The sequence below is a fragment of the Amphibalanus amphitrite genome, unplaced genomic scaffold (genome assembly GCF_019059575.1).
Source record: "Amphibalanus amphitrite isolate SeventyFive unplaced genomic scaffold, NRLGWU_Aamphi_draft 000306F_arrow, whole genome shotgun sequence".
Classification (NCBI taxonomy): domain Eukaryota; kingdom Metazoa; phylum Arthropoda; class Thecostraca; order Balanomorpha; family Balanidae; genus Amphibalanus; species Amphibalanus amphitrite.
The window spans coordinates 100,192-120,905 of record NW_024881801.1 but is presented as its reverse complement, the minus strand read 5'-3'; the positions used below and the strand labels follow the sequence as shown (position 1 = coordinate 120,905).

The window sequence follows — 20,714 nt, the reverse complement described above, 5'->3', positions numbered from 1 at the left end:
ATCACCGGCGTAGGGCCCTCAGAGCCGCCGGTAAGGGAGGCGCCGGTGTGGGGCCGCCATGCAGGTGCCGGTGTGGGCGATCAGAGGTGCTAGTGTGATTCTCTCAGAGGCGCCGATGAGGGTCCTTACAGGCGTTGCTCCGGGCCCTCATAAACGCTGGTGTAGAGCCGTTACAGACTGGTGTGGGGCCTTTAGAGCTGCTGACGCGAACTGTCTACAAGCCGGCAGGGGTCTCAGTGACCGGCAAGGGGTCCTTAGGGCCTTAGGCCGGCAGAAGAAGTCCTGCGGGGTCCTAAGAGACCGGCATGGTACTGTCAGACGCCGGTGGGGCCCTCAGGGTCACCGTTGTGGGGCCCTCAAGTCATCAGTGGGTGGCCTTTAGATGCGCAGGTGTTGGATGGGTCCTCAGAGCCGCCGATATAGGGCTTTAACCCTCGCCCGTATAGGGGGGGGGGGTCGAACGGACCCCCCCATGGTTTTTCGCGAATAACTCGCGTAAAAAGCGGCCGATCGCGACGAAACTTTCAGTACCCTCGCGTTCATCAATTTCACACCTACCCTGAAAATTTCATGACCCTGACCCAAATGACCTTTGACCTGTGACCTACTTTTCGAGACCATGTTTGGCTGGAATCGCGATTCGGCGTATGTCGGCTCGCATTAGCCGCACGTTTGAAGTCTTTTCGTGGTTTCAAGCGTTCAAACATGTGATATGATGAACGCCATGCATTAGGGTGGGTGTCATAATACCCCATGCATTAGGGTGGGTGTCAAGGTCATCTGAAGGTCAGGTCAGGTCATTGACTTTTGATGACCTCGGTTCACTTTTTCGAGTTTTACATGTTTCTAGGCCAGTTTTTGGAGCTGAATTCGAATTTAGCAGCCATATGAACATTTACGAAGTAGTTTTGGTGCCTTCGTAACATGTTACGAAGCTGTCAGAGGCGGTTGCCACCCACTACGAATACCCTTACTGGTTGACCTGACCTGACCTGACCCGACCTGGCCTAAATACATGAAGACATCATCTGTGATCAAAACTAACATGATATTCGTGATCAGCACCCCGAAAAATCCCATAGCAGCCACACTTTACGACGTTCTAACAGGTCCCGATTTTCCCGCCTTTGGGGTCATTGACCTGACCTGCAAGGTCAACCAATGACCTAGGACCTTAAAATTGGGTATCATCAGCTTCCTCTCGTCACGGGCAACACGCTCGTTTTTTCCGCTAAGCTCTAGCTCGATCAGGGGCGAAACGGCAAGGGGGGGGGTCCAACGAACCCCCCCCCCTTATACGTTCGCGGCTGGAAAAACACCAATACGGGCGAGGGTTAACCCTCAGCGGTCAAATGGCGCCGCAGGGCCTCTCGGACCCGAGGGTCCCTTTGAACCCGATGGGGGGAGGGGGTACGTGTCTCCTTAGACCCCTAGCTATGCCACTGTTTCATATGCATCATGTCAGGTATTTTAGGCTCCCCCCAACTTGAAAATCGTTCCCGGGCCCCTGATAATATCAGATGTAATGTTAACACAAATATCATGCATCTTAATTTGTGGTGATTTATTCAATGTATATTCTCTTAGTCACTGAATTGAGTAAGCATAGTATTTGCATGATTCACTGGGCTCATTACAGTACTAGGAGATGGACATTCTGATTATTGAGGGCCTTGAGTCAGCTGGGAATGTTTTGAGGAGGCTGGGGGTGCTTTAAGAAGGCAGGGGGTGCTGAGCTCAGGATTGGGGGTGCTTGAGCACCCACAAAGAGATATAAAGTTACGCTTATGCTAAATTACGTCTGAGAAACAAACTGCTTTGCGTAAGCCGCGATAAGAGTGATGCGTTTGGGAAAGCGTAGGTACTTACAGGTATATGCTTTTCTACGCAAAAATTCGACGCTTCCATTCGCAATGTGCTGAAAAGCACCCCCTGGGATTATGACAATTCTCCGCCCCTGGGAGCCGGCATATTTTGCCCGGAGCCGGACCCGGAGCCGTGAAAACTGAAACAATATAGCCCGGAGCCGGAGCGGTCAAAAATGGCCGGCACTCTGGCTTCTTTTTTTTGAAGAGGAAAAATTATTGACATAGTTCGGTTTGACAGGTCAAGGCAGTAAAACATCCGGTATTCAAAATATGATAATAGCCTTGTTATGCAAATACAGAAGCAACGTGCACCAATCCCATCGTAAATTTTTTCTTCCACCCGATAGGGGGTGTACTGAGTATTGGAGCCGGAGCCGGAGCCGGACCATTTTACTCGGAGCCGGAGCCAGAGCCGGAGCCGTCATGGCATTTCACCCGGAGCCGATTTTTTTCTCCGAGCGGCGAGCCGGAGCCGGAGCCTCTGAAATTTCCACGGCTCGGCATCCCTGCAGAAGGATCTGAACTGAATGTCACCTGAGGATGGGAAATGACGTAACGGTGGTGGATAGCTACTCTATTGAAAGTGAATGCGAATGTCCCGAGTTCCCGACCCGTGTTGAAGTATCTGTCAGAAGTCTCTCCCTCCCGCCTCCCGGTCTCCCCATCCCTCCTCGGTGATAAGCTGTACTTAATGTTATAGCTTTTGCCGCTAGATGTCATCATAGTAGGTCTCTGTTGAAAGCTGCTAACAAAAAGCATCGCTATTTTCAAATCCTCTCTTGTGTCTCAGCTATATGATAAAAAATGCAATGAAAATTGGTAAATACATTTATCAAACATACAAAGTCATACTTACAATATCCAAATTACTTGCCGAGCAGCGAAGCAGCTTGCCTGCAGATCTGCGGATGAACACTAAAGAGGAGAGAAACTAGACTTTCGTCCATACTCTTGACAAAAGACAACAAAATGCAGCTATTGACATGCATTGACCATTTATTGTTTGAAATAGTTAATCAACCACTACGGTAAGATCTTTCTAAATCCATCCTATTTCGTTGTACCAGCACTATATTCATTACGTTAACATTCCTGACGTCTGATTCGCTAGCGCTGGCGGGGCATTTGAAGATCGACCAATCAGGAGCCGAGTATTGGCCCGTTGGCTTTCCACGCAGCGTATGCCCGGCTGTTGTGCGGCGGAGGCTCCATAGGGTTGCGTGTTAATTTTACTGCGGAGAAAGGCATCAGGTAAGTGAAATTTTACATTATACCACCTGTTTTTATTTGAGCATACGATATTTCAATTATTCGTCTACCCATATGCACTGTTTTGGTTTAGTCTGTGATGAAGTTCCTATTTTATTTCGGATTTTTCTTCAAGGGGAGACGCTGGACACCACTCCCATTGCGTTAGCATGGCTGCCATTGTGAAAGCGACGGCCAAGCCGAGGGTGTTTTTGTTTTTCGAATTTCTTTTGTTTGAGATGAATTTATGTGTTCCTAGATTTAAGGAAGATAGTTTCGACATTTGTTGATCTGGTGAAGGCATTTTTGAATGTGGGCAATGCTATTTTGCCGGAATATTCCTGCCCGAACGGGGTCCCCCAAACCGGTCGAGCTTGCTGTTGGGCATTGGGAATCCATCGTACGTGGGCCTGTCGGGCCGTGGTCGGGCCTATGCCATTGCCTCCCATGCTTTGGCTATTGCCGTAGCCGTGCTGGGTATATTGGATACGGAATATAATGCACCCAGGTGAACGGCAGGGGATCGGATGGGTTTTCCGCGGTTGAGGTCGTATCTGAGCGTTCGTGAATGGCGTCTGCCGACATTTTCTTTGTTCAAACAATGAGAAAATAACATTTTTTGTACGATCGCCGGGGGTACCCTGGCACCATGCCTCTGTGGCCCTGTGCTCACCCGTTTTGCTTGTGATATTTTAGGTTTTTGGGTGGAGTATGGGTGTTATTCAGTCTGTCTAGCCTGTGCAAGGTCAGCTAGCGCAACATTTTCCCGAGAATCCAACATGGCGCTGTCGGGGCTCGGGCTGTGACGAGCGTGAGCCGGCGCGGGCCGACTTGGCTCGGCCGGGCGCCGGGGCCGGGGCCGCTCCCTCGGCCGGCGGCCGGCGCCAGCGGTGGTTGGTGAGCGGCCGACACGGTGCTGGGAACGGGGCTGGGGCGGTCGGCAGTCGGTGCGTGGCCGCCACACGGCGGCCGGGCGGCCGGCGCAGGTGATGACGTCCGGCGCCGGCTGGCGGTCGGACAAGGGGTCGGCCGGCCGGACGCCGGCAGGAACGGATGGTGCCACGGACCAGTTGGGTGCGTGGCACAGCTGGAGCGTTACGTGTAGTAGCCAAATATGATTTGAAAATGATAGGAACCTATTTTTATAAATTCATTCGGGGCTATTATGCTTTTTAAGGTGCACAATGACTCCGCAGTTGACGCGCTCCCAAACCCCAGCATGCAAGCAAATTGCGCTACGCGGGACATTGCGAAGTGTGAAAGTTCAATCGTGTTCATTCAATTTGGCCAATAGTTCCTTTCAGTCACAGCGTTTCTCGTTTCAGTTCAGAACATCTGCAAGGATGCCTCGCGCGAAGGCCGACAAGCCGCGTGGACGCATGTCGTCCTACGCGTACTTCGTGCAGACCTGCCGGGAAGAGCACCGCAAGAAGCACCCTAATGAAGCTATTGCTTTCGCAGCGTTCTCCAAGAAGTGCTCTGAACGCTGGAAGGTACGTCTCGTTTTCAAACATTTCAAACGCCCGTTCACAAAATCCGATTTTTCTCAATAAACAAGCACTCTTGCTTGTTTATTGAGGGATATCTCGGCTCATTAAACAAGCACTCTGGGTTGACGAAATGAATATTTAGATGTGCGGTGAATATTAAAGTAACGCTAGGGATCTCTGGCTGAATTGACATTTTGCTGTTCTTTGGAAGTTTCACATGGACAACAATGCTTAAGCTGATCTTCGTTTTATTTTAATGCAATAACGCCCAAATTTCGCACTTATCGCCTAATCGGTTTCATTTCGATTTCAAAGTAGTTTCAAACAGCATTCTGTTCGAGATAAAAACAGTACCTTCCTGTCATAGAGAAATGGAACTAACAGCTCCAGCGGTGCACAAACCGCTTTCGTGCGTTTCGCTTAAATCTGCGTACGGACGGAACATGATCAAGCGGCTACCGCCCTTTGCAATCTTATCTATATTATGATTTATAATATTGGTTAATTATAAGTGATCGTTGTCCACTGTAGAGATCAATTATTATCTATTTACCGAATTCTGTGCTGTTCGACAGGTGATGAGCGACAAGGAGAAGAAGCGCTTTGTGGACATGGCCGACAAGGACAAGTCTCGCTACGAGGCAGAGATGAAGACCTACGTCCCTCCCCCTGGCGGTGGCAAGAAGGGCAAGGGCAAGCGCAGGCCCAAGGACCCGAACGCTCCCAAGCGTGCCCTCTCGGCTTTCTTCTGGTTCTGCAACGACGAGCGGCCGGCGCTGAGGGCGGCGAATCCCGACTCGACGGTCGGCGACATCGCCAAATCCCTGGGCAAGAAGTGGGCTGAGGTGGACGAGTCCGTGAAGGCCAAATACGAAGCCATGGCTGACAAGGACAAGGCGCGGTACGCCCGGGTAAGTCATCGCAGGCGTACCTACCGTTTAGCTAACCGCTACCGGTCAGTGTAGCTGGATGGTCGAGAGCTCGGCTAAATTGTAATGCTCGAATGTTACTTATAGCTTTTACTGCTTAATGGTTGGTTCAAATGCGATGTCTAGTGATGTCCTGGACGTTGCACGTTAATATTCGCTCAGTATCTAACTTAATTGGATGGCCGACTTATCAATAAAACCGATTAAATTAAGGCCAAGCATTTTCTAGCGATGCTTTATCGTAACCGCTCAGTTCCTCCCGAGATTCGTGGTAACACGGTTTGATAACCTTTTCAGGAGATGGCTGCGTACAAGAGTGGTCTTGCCAGCAACGCTGCGGAAGATGACGAGGAAGACGAGGATGATGACGATGAGGAGGACGACGAGTAAAGCGGAGTGCGCGACGTGCTCCTGCGTGTGCGCCTCTGGTGCACGCGTGCGTGTACAAACACTAGACAGTTGTTCTGGAGGGTAGTGGGTCGGTACAGTGATCAGCTGAAGACTGGAGGGGGCGGGAGGGGTGACAGCACCGTCATCATCGCCGTCCGTCCACCCGGAACGGCCGGCCCATCGATCGGGCCTATTTATTTAGCGAGACCGCCTTCATCTGCGCCGTCCGCCACAGCGCGACAAGGGACGCTCATCGCGCTAATAAAGCAGTCTTATTGCGGCTGCTCATCATCACATTTTATCATCAGTTAGTTTTGACATGCATAGCTAGTTTCGCCGGTTCTCATCAAAATAAACATCTAAAAAACGTGTTTTGTCTGGATGCGTGGCCGTGTGCCTGTGTTCCTGAATTGCTGTTAGAGGTAGCGCCGGCACCGACTGGTGCATGGCCATCAGTCGTCGGCACGTGTCTGGCGTCGCGCAAATCTACGGGACGGATTCATGCCCGCGATTTACCGTTGACTGGTTGCTTACGAGAGTCTTAAATACCTACATTTAACGAAGAAATTCAGTAGGCATTTACTTCATGTCAGAGTAGCTAAAAACATTCCGACTTCGGAACCGACATTGATTCCGGAGTTCTGATATTCTGTCAGGGCATTGAGCTGCCGGCCAATACATTTCAAGGCAGTATTCCATTTTTCAGACTTTTTGGTGGCTAATCACACCTAACGGGGGAAATACTTTTATCCCTAAAATATGAATGACCGACTTTACATCATCTCTGAAAACAGTTTCATGTATTCCCGACAGCCATTTTACATGTCACTTGACAGTTGATGCACCCACATCCTTTTGTTTCACACCCTGTCAAGATTCTGACATGAAATTCTGGTTTAACAGTTGGCATACAAATTGGGATTACCTACACCATTTTGCAAATATACTTCGGTTATTCATTTCCTTTTTTCTCATCCTAGGATTTTTTTTCTTCATCGGCACACCCAACCAAAATCCAATTTTAGAACACTGTTTCAAGATGTTGCTCCAGAGTTACCAACGAGACGGTTTGGTCTATTGAAAAGCAAGTTTATGACTTGTGAGCTCTTTCCCGAGGTCATGTCAGGCCATAAAATCTCAAATCAAAAGTTGCAACGGGCCCCAATAATTCCCCGCGTTTGGGCCGTAACCTTGGCCTCGAAAATCTCCCAGTCCCAATGACATGGGAATTTAAAATTGGGTAACAGCGGCTTCATGTAGTCATGAGCAGATCATTTTTTTTTCGCGAAGCTCCAGCAGCCAGCTCATAGGCCGAGATGCTGGGATCCCGATCGACTCCCCCAGCCCCCTGCGTCAGCGATAGTGAATAGGTATGCCCTGTGGGTATGCCAACACGGACGACGGTAAAAAAAAGAGGGCAGCTGCTTTTCCGTGATTGTTAACGGGATAATAAGCACAGAGCAGCTACTTAAATGTTGACATCCACCATCTCCTAAATTCATGCTCACCGTGACTTGGGCTTGGGCTATAGCCTTTAAAGTTTGAACCATGCAGCGAAACAGTCGTTACTCGTTATGTCTGTCCCATCAATAGAGCCAGCCATGGTAAAAAGATGAGCCTTCTCAGAGGGTAATTCATTCATCCCCGCCGAGGGGCTCCATTACCCCCAAATGGGACATGCCCCACCATTCGCCGACACCTGCTACAGCGTACTTCCATAAAAGTATTGTCGAAAAACTGTTGACTACCTGTCGTGACCAAATATGACCTGGGGCCGATTGGGGTCAAGGGCGGCCAACGGGTGCAATTAACGATTTGATATCATATATTTATTGCACGATGCAGGGGCTCCGCCACGGTTTTGGAATGGGGGGGGGGGGGTCCAACCCAAAACACAACACCTCGCTGGCGGATCCAGGGAGGGCATTTTGGGCGAATTCACCCCCCACTCCCTGCAGCTCACGAAATCGATGAAAAATTCCCTTTTTCTAGAGTTCAAAGAAAGCTTAACAAATTTATCGGGAGAATTTTGCTTAAAAAAAAGGTTAATTTGCACAAGGAATCGAAAACCGAGAAGCGGAGCCCATTGACACCGACATGGTGGCCTCTCAAAACGTCATTGAGGAATCGAGGCCGCTGTTGCGCGCTCCAAGGGCGGTGTTAGCCATCAGACAGCGCATTACGCTCTCAGTGACCGGCATGAGCTTGGGATTCAGGGACCTTCATAGTCGCTCAGATGTCTATGTAGGCTCTTAGGCCAGTGTCGGGTCCTCAAAGGCCGTAGTTAGAGGAAAGCGCAGGGCTTTAGGAGTAGTAGCAGATTATTGCAGATTAGAACGGTGAGGCTGCTTAGACTTCATAGTATGGTGCTCGAAAGACCGGCTTGGAACCCCCTCCCCCCAACACTATCGGGTGACCTCACATGGAAAGAGGATTCTCAGATCGATTTGAAGCTTTTTGGGACAGGTACTGTATCTAGGTGTCTTGCAAGCTGGACCCCTCTGACGAAATTATAGCCCAATTCTAGCATGCTTAGCAATTCTACCAATCTTAAACGCATTCATAGTAATTAAATGGTAGAATAATGACACTCCCGTACACATAGTTAGGTCGGCGAGTGTTGAGCAATTTGTGTGTCACAACATTTTAAGGGTTCCCTACATTTCTAGATATTAAATTCCTTAGCTTTGCGACTGTTAACACATCCTAAATTATTCAACACATTCTGTGAATGATTTTATCAGTCATTCTTACGCGAAAACAAGCTTATAGGTATTCGGAATATTGGGGGGGGGGGGTACTGTACCCCCAGGTAAATTATTGTGGGGGGGGTCCAGACCCCCGCGTACCCCCCCCCCCCCCCTGTGGCAGAGCCCCTGGCACGATGACTTTCCTCAAAAATGGTAATTCAATTTTCTTCTACTGACTTATGCTAGAGGGGTTGCAAAATTGACTTGGGAGCCAGTTGCTCAAACAGAAATATCGCTCGTCACTGGGTTCGAATACTTTTAGTCCTGACACTGCAACATGATAGTTTCAAGTAACCTGACCTACCAGTAACCTGACGGTTTCGACCACACGAAATGAAGAAAAAACGGTGGTACAATTCCGGTGATAAAGCTTGAGAGGGGAAGTCGTAGCTGGTAGCAACACATTTCTCGGCACACCTTTTAATGCTCCTCTTCTGCAGCATTTCAGTCTTTCAAGGTTTCAAGGTTGAGTCAAGTGCACTATCCTCTGACGTGTTTGGGATGACTTGTTTAGAAAGATGCAGTTCAATTTTCTTTTATTGCCATATTGGAGAGATCCCAATAATTGGCCTGACCTCAGTGTCATCGATACAATCCAATATACATTTTGTGTACGTTACCCGTGCCAAATGCTTCTCACACCAATCGTTTCACAGAACTATAGCTATGGTCAACTTTTCAATTTTCCGTCAGTACGTTAGTCATTTCGAGGACACATTTCACACCAATCCCCGGACCCATCCGGCTGGTTGTTGCCGACATATCCCCTCACTAGCCTTACAAGTATCACGCTGGTATCGTGATTTCTGAAATGCGCCCGTACTGTGGAGTGCGTATTGTGGTTCCATCCACTCCTGATCTCATCTGACCTGAGCTCATGTCCCTACTCGCGTTACGCTTCCACTCAGCCGTCGGCCTCCCTTTCAAACCCACCTCTGTCAGCGTAACCGGACACCTATCCCAGCCCAGACATTCCTTCCATAAAGAACAGGCGATTTGTTGTTTATTGACTGATCGAAGTGAACATTTACTTAGCGGCGGCGGCAGCCTTCACCTGACGCTTGGGCTGGGTGCCCTCGCGGAAGCCGAACCTGAAACAAGAAAAAGGCAAATTACCACACGTCGGACACCATACCTACACAGTACACAACAGGAGCGTTACCCTTCAGAGGATTTCGAACTCCCGCAAATGCAAATAAGACGCAGGGAAACAGGGCCAATAGGACGGTTGAATGCATCAAAATTACACGAAGGCGATTGCGCTTGCACTCACTAATACCCAGGGCCCAGCGCGTGATGATATAGTGCATACCAATGATCATATAATCAAAATCACTTCGCATGCATTCAATCTCAGGATCTCGGCTTTGGCAATTCCAGCCGCGTTTTCACGAGCAACGCGTCAACTGGAGGGGAGAGTGGGGCACATTCGTGCGAAAAATGGATAAATCCATATATCTGTTCTTTGGTTGGTGCAAGGGTAAAACTGTTGATTGTAGCATTGAAAGGAACTGTTGCAGATATTTTCCCTCTTTAAAAGTTTTCCTCTAAAATTATCGCGTCTACTAGGAAAAATGACTTTTAATAACTCTGAACGTTTGCACAAAACTGCCCCAGGTATGGGGCACTTCCGTGCACCCTGCAAAGTTCGAGGAATTACCGAGCATTACCAGGAATTTACCAAAAGAAATTGGCAGGGGGCCATTTCACTAGATTCCCTTCGACAATAATGCATTGCACAACTGTAAGAAAGAATTGGCTGGCAACGAGAATGTGCCAACTGCCGGCCATCGACCTGCCTCCGTGACCTCGCCGAGGTCGCGTGAATTACTTGTCACGACGTCGCAAGCAGCCAAAACTGAGTCAAGCGAGCGTCATGAGTGAAACCTACTACAAAGTCATAAATCGCAAAAACGAAAAAAATATGCACGAATGTGCCCATAGGCAGTGCGTGCACGAACCTGTCCCACAACGGTAATTGTAATATACGAGTATTTCAAAATTTCTTGTTGAAAAATGACACTTTTTCAACAAACAAGTTTGCAGCAGTTCCGTGAATAAAGTGAGCTTCTTCGCCAATTTAAAAAAGCTGAACCACATTTCCGAGTCAGGATCACGAAAATGGATGTTATAGAAAAAGTTTGGAAATTGCACGAATAATACAACTTTGCGTTTTTATCAAGCATGATAGCAGATACATTGTTTTCTACAGTGAACGAAGGGCGACAATGATGGACATTTTCATAATTTACCTCGAGCTCGGGCAGTCATTCGTGTTCCCATAAACTGCTGAAAACGAATGTGCCCCATGCACGAAAGTGCCCCACTCTCTCCTACAGTGGGTTTTGAAGATGAGAAATGTGGCCAATGGATTGAACGTGATAGGAAGAACCATTCCATTCACCCAGTCCGTTTCTAAGCACCAGTCGACAAAGGCAGATGAGGTTTTTCGATGATTAGCAGCGATACCAAGTGCAACCACCGGATGCCGGATGGTGGTGAATAGAGGGAGGAGGGGGGGGGGTCAGTAGGGGGCTAAACATCCCTCGTTCACGGTGATCCCTCCTCCTACTGAGTTTGCAGAAGCAATACTGTTCTAGCATTTATTAATGGCGGAAGCGACAAACATATAGAGCGGCAAGGAAAATGTGATTCTGCCAACAGGATGGATTATGGAATTGTATGTTGACTAAGGGTCCTGTTTGTTATGTGAATGACAATAAGTGTATTTTTACATTTCATAACTTACGTTGCATGGAAAATAACTTAACCCGCGCCCCGAAGGGCTATCGACGGATCCTACCACCCGTAGCAGTGTTCCATTTTTCAGACTTTTTGGTGGCAAATCACACCTAATGGGGAAAATATTTTCATCCCTAAAATATGAATGACCGACTTAACTTCATCTCTGACAAGAGTTTCATGTATTCCCAACAGCCAGTTCACATGTCACTTGACAGTTGATGCACCCACATCCTTTTGTTCCACACCGTCAAGATCCTGACATGAAATCCTGGTGAACAGTTGGCATAAAAATTGGCATTACACCATTTTGCAAAAATACTTCAGTTATTTACTTTCTTTTTATCATCCTAGAATTTTTTTCTTCATCGACACACTCAACCAATATCCAATTTTAGAACACTGCCCCTAGAGGGTGCCGTTTCGGCCCCCCAGATCTCGGAAAGTTACCCGCCTATTTTCAAAATTCAAACGGCGTTCGATAGAGCCACCGGGGAACTACCTAGTGACCTAATTTCACTGACCTCTGTCCAACCAATGACGTTACAGGTCAGGTCAAAGGTCGCATTTTCACCGTTCACAGACATATTTTCAAGAAATGTGTTGTAAAAATCGAGTAAAAGGCATAAAATCATCGATAGAGAATTGTTTGTCAAATACATATTTCGCTAGGTCACTAATGTCAGGTCACAATATGAAAGTGACGCATGATGCATGTTTTATGGTCCATTTTATATGACAAATGCGAGTATGTGGGTCAGACAACCTTTGGGGCCAGTTTAGGCTATGTTCTGATCAGAGGCCAGTTTTACCAACAGAAAAATAGCCGCCTGCCGGAATTTTTTTGCCTAAAGACCGCTGCACATACAGAGTGAAACGGTAAATCCCTATCCGCTTACGTGCCCATCGCGTTTACGCTCCGTATATGAAGCTGTCTTTAGGCAAAAAATTCCGGCAGGCGGCTATTTTTCTGTTGGTAAAACTGGCCTCAGCTCAGGTCAGCTCAGGTATGAAGGTCAGGTCAAATTTAGTAAAATTTTAAAGTTGATATTTTTGCATAAAATGGGTATCGATCTAAATGCAGCTCGTCACGGGGAGCCTAATGATGGGCTTTGTTTGGCGCTACGTGGTCTTAAATTGCAAAAAAAAAAAAAAAAAAAAAATTGAGCCTGAAACTTTGATGTCATCAATTTTGAAGCTTTTTTTCGCTATTACTTGGCAAAAAAGAGGCATCGATCTGAAATATGGCTGTGGATAGAAGACAGTAGGCACTATCATATAGTTTCCGCTTTATCGATATTCGAAAAACTTTTATATCATTTATAGGTGGTCAAAATCCAATGATTTCAAAAACTGAGATAGCAGTTTTCCCTTTCAATTCTACGCCTTTCATGTTTTGAACATTTTTCTGTATATTCAAAGCTGACAGCTCTTCTCGCGAAGCTTTTTTTGGGACGGAAATGGCAGAACATGCATTTGTGGCCCACCTATCATACATAGCCTCTGCCATCTGGAAAAAACTTTTGGTCACAATGTGTAAAATTGATGCCCGGAGGGGTACTCAAAGCTTTGTGGCGATACCTGCAACCGTTTGGGAAATATCTACGGAAAAGGACATGGGGGCTTTGCCCCCCCCCTACGGGGCAAGGGTTAATAATGACATGTAACAGTTTGAGATATGGTCATTGATCAGCGGTATGTAACTTTTTGGCGATGAGCAACTGCATCGGAACAGCAGAAGCAGATCCTGCACAGACGATCGTGAACGCCAAGACAGCAACTGACCTGACGCACCACTCATTCTAACTGTCCCTTCTGGTGACATTTTTTTTTTTGCACAATCTGTTCAGTAGACATTGAAAAAGAAATAGAAAAGGGTCCTTCATGCTCATAATAAGCGCCCTAACCACCGACATATAAGTGTTTACTTCGGTGGGTGCCACACAATATTTCTTTCAATATACTGTCATTGACCAGGAATACATAAGCACAGTAAAGGCGTATTACAAACGGACCACAATGCTGAGCGAATAGGAGAATCCGTTCCTGATACGCATTTACTTGCTCATGCAACACCGGTAAATATAGCTATAATAAAATTGGTTGGATTGTTAATGAGCAAATAAGCAAATAAGCTGCAAATAAGCTGAGGTATAAGGTGGAATTTGAAAAGCGCCCAGAGACTGGGAAGGGCTGCCAATTTTAATTTTTTTTCTATGATAACTTAGATGATCTCACTCCAACATAAATACTGGTTTGCACAAACAAAGAATTATAGCATTTAAGTTATAAAATGGGGGTGCAGAGTAGAACTACATACACAGTACACAGTTCTAGCCAGAGTAGCCACAATCTTGCAGAATCCTCATTTCAGAGCTGGAGTCAACATTGCTTTTGAAGAATCCTAAGCCATCCTTTCAGCTGCTTGATAATCAAAAATCATTTGCTCATTCAGCATCCAATGGCAGACCTTGTAGTCAGTCACACTCCTGCATTTTTTGACCTTGTGGATATGGAAGACAGAAACAGGAGCCATACCTAGAGTAGGTAAACTTCAAGTGCATGAGCTGTTTTCAACACATCTAATCCAAAGGAATATTCAGGGAACAGAAAAGCTATTTTTTGCATATGCATAAGGTGCACTTTGCACAGCATATGCTTTTTTTTTGAAACAGAAGAATGCTGAATGGATGGCCAAAATGGGAACAATCAATTTCCAAAGCCATGGTGGCCAGGCTCCAGCTGGTTCCAAGATCCTGTCCGCTCAAGTAAAGTTGCGCAGAAACTGAATAAATTGGTAAAACTCACCTGAATCGCTTGCGGACAACCTTCAGATGACGCATGCGGCCAGTTCCAGTGGTCTTCCTCCTCTTGGCCTTCACGCTCCAGTTGTCTGTAAATAAAAAAAACATAACTGAAAAACTGCCTTCCCAAGAACTAATTACACAGTTGACAAGCCTACACAGTTTGATGGAGATAAGGGAGGCTATCAAAACATAAAGAAGCTAAAAACATATTGTTTCCCACTGTTTCTGCAGTCAAAATAAATGTTAAATGCCATACACTCCACATACATAAATGATAAGTCACTATTGATTATAAGTCCCTGTTCCTGTTAGCTCATAACAATCCAGAGATATTGCTGTATGTGCAGTGGTAAATAAAAGTGAACTAGACACTATTGTCATGCAAGGAAGCAGCAGAACATGACTGAGCAGCGGAGTAACATGCCAATAAGTTTCTGGTTACAGCTGATAAACTAAATACAGGATAGAGTAGACAACACACATGTATGAAGTAACTGGTCAGTCCCTGCAAAATGGTGCAGCCAAGGGTCTAACTCTGTGCTGATGTGATAATCTCAAAAGCTTTAAGCTTCTAAGGACTTCCAAGACCAACTTCAAACAATTTAAGTAGGCCATTATATTACTCATCCACACAGTAGGAACCAAACCACAATGTACCAATGCCCAGAGGAACATGCCCAGATCAAGGCATAACACAGTAGCTGGGGATTGATATAATTGCTTTAGTCCCTTTGCGAAGCACCAGCAGCAACAGTCAACCACAGGTGTATCAGAGGGGACTGAATATCACTTGCATAGGTAATCATTGGAGAGTTCAGACAGGGCATGAAGGCAATATTCATTTTTTGGTATACCAATTATTTCACATTCTTCATTTCATTCATATTTCTAACAAAGTATAAGATTTTACCTTTCTTCCAGACCCGCAACCAGAACAAAAAATGAGGTCTATCCTAGTGCAGAAGACAAAGCTTTGCATTTGTCACCAACATTTGAAACAACATTTGAAGACTACAGTAAAAACTCCAGATTTAGAGTCAGTGTTAACTGTTAGTATGTAAGCAATAAACATGCAAACAAGTATTTTCACTTATGTTAGTATGTAAGCAATAAACATGCAAACAAGTATTTTCACTTATTAACAGTTTACTTACATGTGCAACTGCAAACAGTAAACAAACGGGATACTCACACTATTGACTATCAGGTGAAAAACAATGGTGTTGAATTCTAGAAAAAAATGTCTAGGTTACAAAGCCTGAACACCAACCTCATACTTATAAATGATTACTTACATGACCGCATCTTAGCAGCAGGGTAGCCACACTGGGAGCACTTGTGCTTCTGGATGTGGTAGGACGACCTACCACATCTTCGGCACAAGGTGTGAGACTTATTATGTCTCTTTCCGTAGCTTGAAGTTCCCTTCGTCTGTAAAAGCACATTTAAGTCAGTAACGCAAAGCGATTGGGGAGCGAGCGGGATATCGATGCACCGCAACACCGTTTATAGCCAGAAACGACGACGAATAACACAAATTGCTGCGGTTAATAATTGTTCTCTGATCGATGGGCAAGCAAAAAATAACCATTATGCGGAGGGATAGGCGTGAGTGAGAAAAAATACGATTAATAGATTCACAGGCACCTCACCATCGCTTGTCTGAAGGGGAAAAGACAGCGCTGTCTATTATCGAAACATACGTTATATTTTTGGGAGTGACCAGTCTAGTTGAAGTTAAAGGAAAATATTTTTCTATCTTTTTGGCTATTTTTTGTTTTATTTTATTATGTTTGTGAAAATTGTTAACTTTATTTCTTAGGTGAAGATGCACGTAAGGGCCTTTGATAATCGACGGTAAATGACGTCATGCCTACAGGCTTAATTTGTTTAGATTTGTGATTGCTTCGATTATGAAAGCCATAACAACTTTTTTGACCTGTTCAATATCCGTCGCCTATAAAGCTTTTGGAAATTCAGCCGTGTATATTTTACACACCGGCAGTAGCTTGTTGCCTAGCGACAAGAAATGAAAACAGCACCCACAGGGTATGTGGAACAGCATTCTGCTAGTGTTTTCGCGGCTTCAAAACTTTTGCAGCCTGCGACATATATTTTTTATTTGTTTGGTAAATAGTAGGTGCCGTAAAAATATGCACACCGACCTGTTTTGACATGTGACGGTGAGTGTTTTAGGCAATTTTGAGGGTCGATTTGATATTTGTTGATCTGTAGGTCTGTTTTGTTGGTCCCCCATTTTGAATAGTGGTAGATGTCAGTTATAATCGGCTAAGTCTTGGTTAAAATAGTTTACCTTAAATATTCGTTCTTTCATTTCATTTTGTCTTCATTAGCTCAGCCAATCACTCATTCATTCATTCATTCATTCATTCATGTATTCACACTCATTTCAATCATTCACCATCGTCTCGTCACACAAGTCAGAATCATGGGTGAACTACATTTTCTCTTGTATTTTAATTATGTTCAGAAGTTTGGTACATTTGGTGTGGGTTTTGGTCATTAAGCTGTAAGCTAATCTAAAAATCAAACCTCAAGATAAGAATGAACATCATGTGTCAGTTGGTGACATACCAGGGAAATAAGCTAAAATTAGAGCACTCTATTTATTGCTCCTGCCCCATGTTGAAGAGATACCCCTAAAAGCGTGATCTTTTATCGGCCCTTACGCAGCTAGGCAGTAATTCTCAGACCGGTGGATGGTATCAATAGAAAGAGAATGCGTCAAGGATTAACATGAATTAATTAAAATAACATTAAAATGTTAATGAAGCGTGGAAATTAGTCCCAAACATAAGCTAATTATTGCTCCTACCTCGGCGACGGCGCTCCCCGCAGTCGGCGGAGAAGCTAAAATAAAAGCCACCATCCTCCTCCGTAAGTCAATTTTAGAGCGGCCGAGTGGGCCGATGCGGGGCCACCAAACTGAGGTGAGACGTGGCTAGTAATTGCAAACCGCCATAGAAATCAATATCTTAAGACGTACAATATGGGATGATTACTCTGAAGCTGGAGTGAAAGCATGAGTAGATTGCAAGAAACGAAATGCATAGATTGGTTGAATTATGTACAATAGGCACAGCTCAGATGAAGCCATTTCTATGATGTTGACATATGACATAACCCTTCCTCTCCTCACCTATGACCTAAGTGCATTGGCAGTTACCGGCATAGTTTTTGAGCACGAGTGCAATTCGCCATCGGACCGCAATACATGTTGCTAGGCTGCTGCAATTACAACGAACATACGAATACTGCCTTCATTTGTAGACGTTTGTTTTTTAGGCGGTCTTTGACGTGCAAGGGGGCATACCTGTCGACAACTTGAGTTTCTCCGAATTTCAAAAACTCCCAGAATTTCAATTCCTTATGCACTGTTGTAGGTACAGCTATGTTCACAAGTTTTCGTTTCCTCCTGTTCTAAAAAGGATGATATTTGTCGATTTCGTGCGTCGCTGATAGGAGGGTGCGTTTGATAATTAGGCCCAACGCTTTCTGCATCCGCGAGTAGGTACCTTCAAAAGGGAACAACAGTTTCCATTTATTACACTATGGGACATGTGACAAAATGACCACTGGAACACGCATGAAACGGAGCTCATATTCCTAAAAATGTCTACAATCACTTCTTTTCTGACACTATTAGCAAATACCATCTCAAGTTAGGTGGTTGACAGACAGTCAATGGAGATCTGGGGAGACTGAGTGATGCTAATTCACCACTTAACTGATAATGAGGGCCGAGGGAAGAGAAACATGCAACATGCACAACTGACAACTTGACAAGTGACAAAACACTACCACTATTGCGCAGTGCACAACCAAATTACAGCAGCCAGCCCAAAAAATGCTTTTGGTGGCTAATTGCAAAACAAGTCACTAATAAATGTCTTAGTTGCAGCTGAACACTGCACAATAATCACACTGTTCACACATTGAGTGAGATGCCACAGGTGGTTTGAATCACACTTTGGTTCAACTGCAAATCTGAAGTGTTGTCATGAGGTTCATGCCTCCATGATCACAGCACTTTGGTTGTGGTTGACATAACACTTGTAGTCTGCAGAGTTCCACATGAACTGCAGACACCTCATCTGGTGGTCTTCATGTTGCTCAACTTCTTCAGGAGGCAAATGTCGACCACCCAGCAGAAGCATGGTCCTGCAGAAAAGAAAGGTAATGCATAAGGTACAAACATTATCTGCTGAAACAGCTCCTTCTGTTGGCTGTTATTAAACTTTTAACATAGGTAACATAACACCATGTATTCTATGTATATTACATTTGTTGAAGTAAAATACTGCCGGCTATTTCAAAACCAGAAAATGAAATTATATTGTGGCATAATTCACCTGCTCAGCTATTAGTATCAAATAATAATTAATTTAATATTAAGCATATTCTATATAACACATTCATAGAATATTCTACTTCACGTCACAAGGACTCACAATCTTTCTGTTTGGTGTTTGATTGACGCATTAATTAAGTTTGTCTTAGGTTTTATTATTGCAAAAAAATCATATTGCATTATTGTATCAAAATACTGCCAGCAATAACAAAACAAGAACATGAAATGCCAATGAGCAGGCCGCCTTTCCTTAAAATGGATTACTTTGAAAGGAATTTTAGTTTCTTTTAAGGAAAAGGAGAAATGATTATCAGGTAATTATCAGAAAACCACTCAACCAGCAAGTGGCTGGGTGGTTTCACAGCAAACATCAAGCCAAAACATATGCTTACATCTATCTAACAATTGAGCCATTTGACTACTACAAGGATATGTGAGCAAAATAAGAATCAAATTATCCAGTGTTGACTTCCTTGCAAAGTTTATGCCTTATTTTATGAAAATGTGTCACTAGAATATGATACTTATCATCGAATATTATTTAATTTACGATTTATTTCGATCGGAATGCACATGGAGTCCCGCGCCATTTTCGTCGACGATGAATATGATCGTGTTTCATGAAGAGATAAGGGGTTTCAATGGTATTTCAAAGCAATAATTTGATGCAAAAATTTGTAGGAAATAATATGAAGCTGGTTCAAATGGCCATCAACCATTTAAAACACCGAAAATACTCACAACTCCGTCCCGACGACCACGCAGCACCGCGCACGCCACACTACTGGCACAATGCCAAAACTGTTGTCACAGCGGAAATGTTTTTTTTCTCGATTGCAATTGTGGAATTATTTATTAAACAGAAGATGATCTTTCCGAAAAACCGACTGATTTCATACACAGATGCATGGAAAATAAAAAAAATCCCGGTAAGTTTATTTGTATTGTTTTGTCGATTTTGACATGCTCCTAGTTTGCAGCCATATTTCGATATGTTCTACAGGGAGTTCAGAATTATTTCAGGACCAATCTTTTCCTCATTCATTTTCCCGTCGATCATGAAATTTTTAGAGCGGAACAATTGGTTTCCAGGCGGTCCGAGCGGTTTTCGTGAGAAGGGTGCAAAAATCGGCGTCATTTTTAGAGCCTCGACACCAGCTCAACACAGGACCCTATGGGAGACGGTGAAGTAGCGGGAGCAATAAATAGAGTGCTCTAATTTTAGCTTATTTCCCTGGTGTGTCACCGACTGGTGTGGTTGATTCAATTTATATATGAGTCAGTGTCATTAAGTTTCGGTAATGTCAATTTCTGGTTTCTTATTTCTCACGCTGACACTGGGCAGAACTGTCAGCTCTAATTATCTCTGACTCATGCACAACAGCCATGATCTGATGTATTTCAGGATGTCTCTTGTATTTAGTGTCTTGTTTTGTGCATTGTATTACACCTACTGTTTTTTTTTCACTGAAAAATAATTGCTAGTCTCTGTCAACGTCAAGTGTCTTGGGTGAGTCCAGACATTCCCAGGAAGATGTGATGTGGCTATCCTTAAATAATTGTTTCAATTTTAGTGCTGGGTCTTGATTGCTCTTAAGGGAGGCAAGAACAACAATTGCAAAACATTTTTGCTTAATATTAAATTGATTTGTAATAGCAGAACTAGAAGCATCATTTTCATATAATATAGTATGACAACATGTAACACTCAAATGATGCTTGAACTATATGTTGCAGGAAGTAGGTGACATATACATGGACTACATCTGCAGCTTGATGTTGAAAATGTTCCTTTAGTAAGGTATGATGCTATGTCACTGATACTGTATGTGCTCAATGTTAGAAAAAAAACTGAAGTTCCCATCAAATAATTGTTGTTTTCCTAGGCCAGTTCTTTGCTGAATTGATATCGGTTCCTCTCTAATATATCATGAATTGCATTGCTAGCTTCAACATTTTGAGAGTTTGGGAAATGCTACCTTCCCAGTTTTAGAGAGTTGAATTGCATCATGAATCATGAATTGCATTGCTAGCTTCAACATTTTGAGAGTTTGGGAAATGCTACCTTCCCAGTTTTAGAGAGTTTGGTATTGATTTTTATCTTCCCAGTTTTTTTTT

The 20,714-nt window shown here is 44.5% G+C and overlaps 3 protein-coding genes across 5 annotated transcripts in view; 2 read left to right on the top strand and 1 right to left on the bottom strand.

The window, feature by feature from the left end:
- The first annotated feature begins 2,600 nt into the window (after nucleotides 1–2,600).
- LOC122388022 (high mobility group protein DSP1-like) lies at nucleotides 2,601–6,294 on the top strand. The gene is made up of 4 exons (XM_043378761.1): nucleotides 2,601–3,119; nucleotides 4,442–4,609; nucleotides 5,182–5,517; nucleotides 5,833–6,294. The coding sequence occupies exons 2-4, from the start codon at nucleotides 4,460–4,462 to the stop codon at nucleotides 5,923–5,925; spliced, it is 579 nt and encodes a 192-aa protein (XP_043234696.1). The 5' UTR covers nucleotides 2,601–3,119; nucleotides 4,442–4,459; the 3' UTR covers nucleotides 5,926–6,294.
- A 3,371-nt stretch (nucleotides 6,295–9,665) lies between these two features.
- LOC122388021 (probable 60S ribosomal protein L37-A) lies at nucleotides 9,666–15,897 on the bottom strand. 2 transcript variants are annotated; one of them, XM_043378759.1, is made up of 4 exons: nucleotides 15,877–15,897; nucleotides 15,520–15,655; nucleotides 14,226–14,310; nucleotides 9,666–9,766 (listed from the first exon to the last, which is right to left on the bottom strand). In XM_043378759.1, the coding sequence occupies exons 1-4, from the start codon at nucleotides 15,877–15,879 to the stop codon at nucleotides 9,703–9,705; spliced, it is 288 nt and encodes a 95-aa protein (XP_043234694.1). In that variant the 5' UTR covers nucleotides 15,880–15,897; the 3' UTR covers nucleotides 9,666–9,702. The 2 variants fall into 2 exon arrangements, with proteins under 2 accessions (XP_043234694.1, XP_043234695.1); XM_043378760.1 differs by lacking the exon at nucleotides 15,877–15,897 and adding an exon at nucleotides 15,813–15,831.
- A 419-nt stretch (nucleotides 15,898–16,316) lies between these two features.
- Nucleotides 16,317–20,714, top strand: part of LOC122388018 (mucin-5AC-like) — a 94,556-nt gene continuing 90,158 nt past the window's right edge. For both annotated transcript variants that reach the window (XM_043378755.1, XM_043378756.1), the window contains exons 1-2: nucleotides 16,317–16,407; nucleotides 20,334–20,397. The gene's annotated coding sequence lies outside the window, so the exon portion shown is untranslated. The remainder of the gene's footprint in view (nucleotides 16,408–20,333; nucleotides 20,398–20,714) is intronic.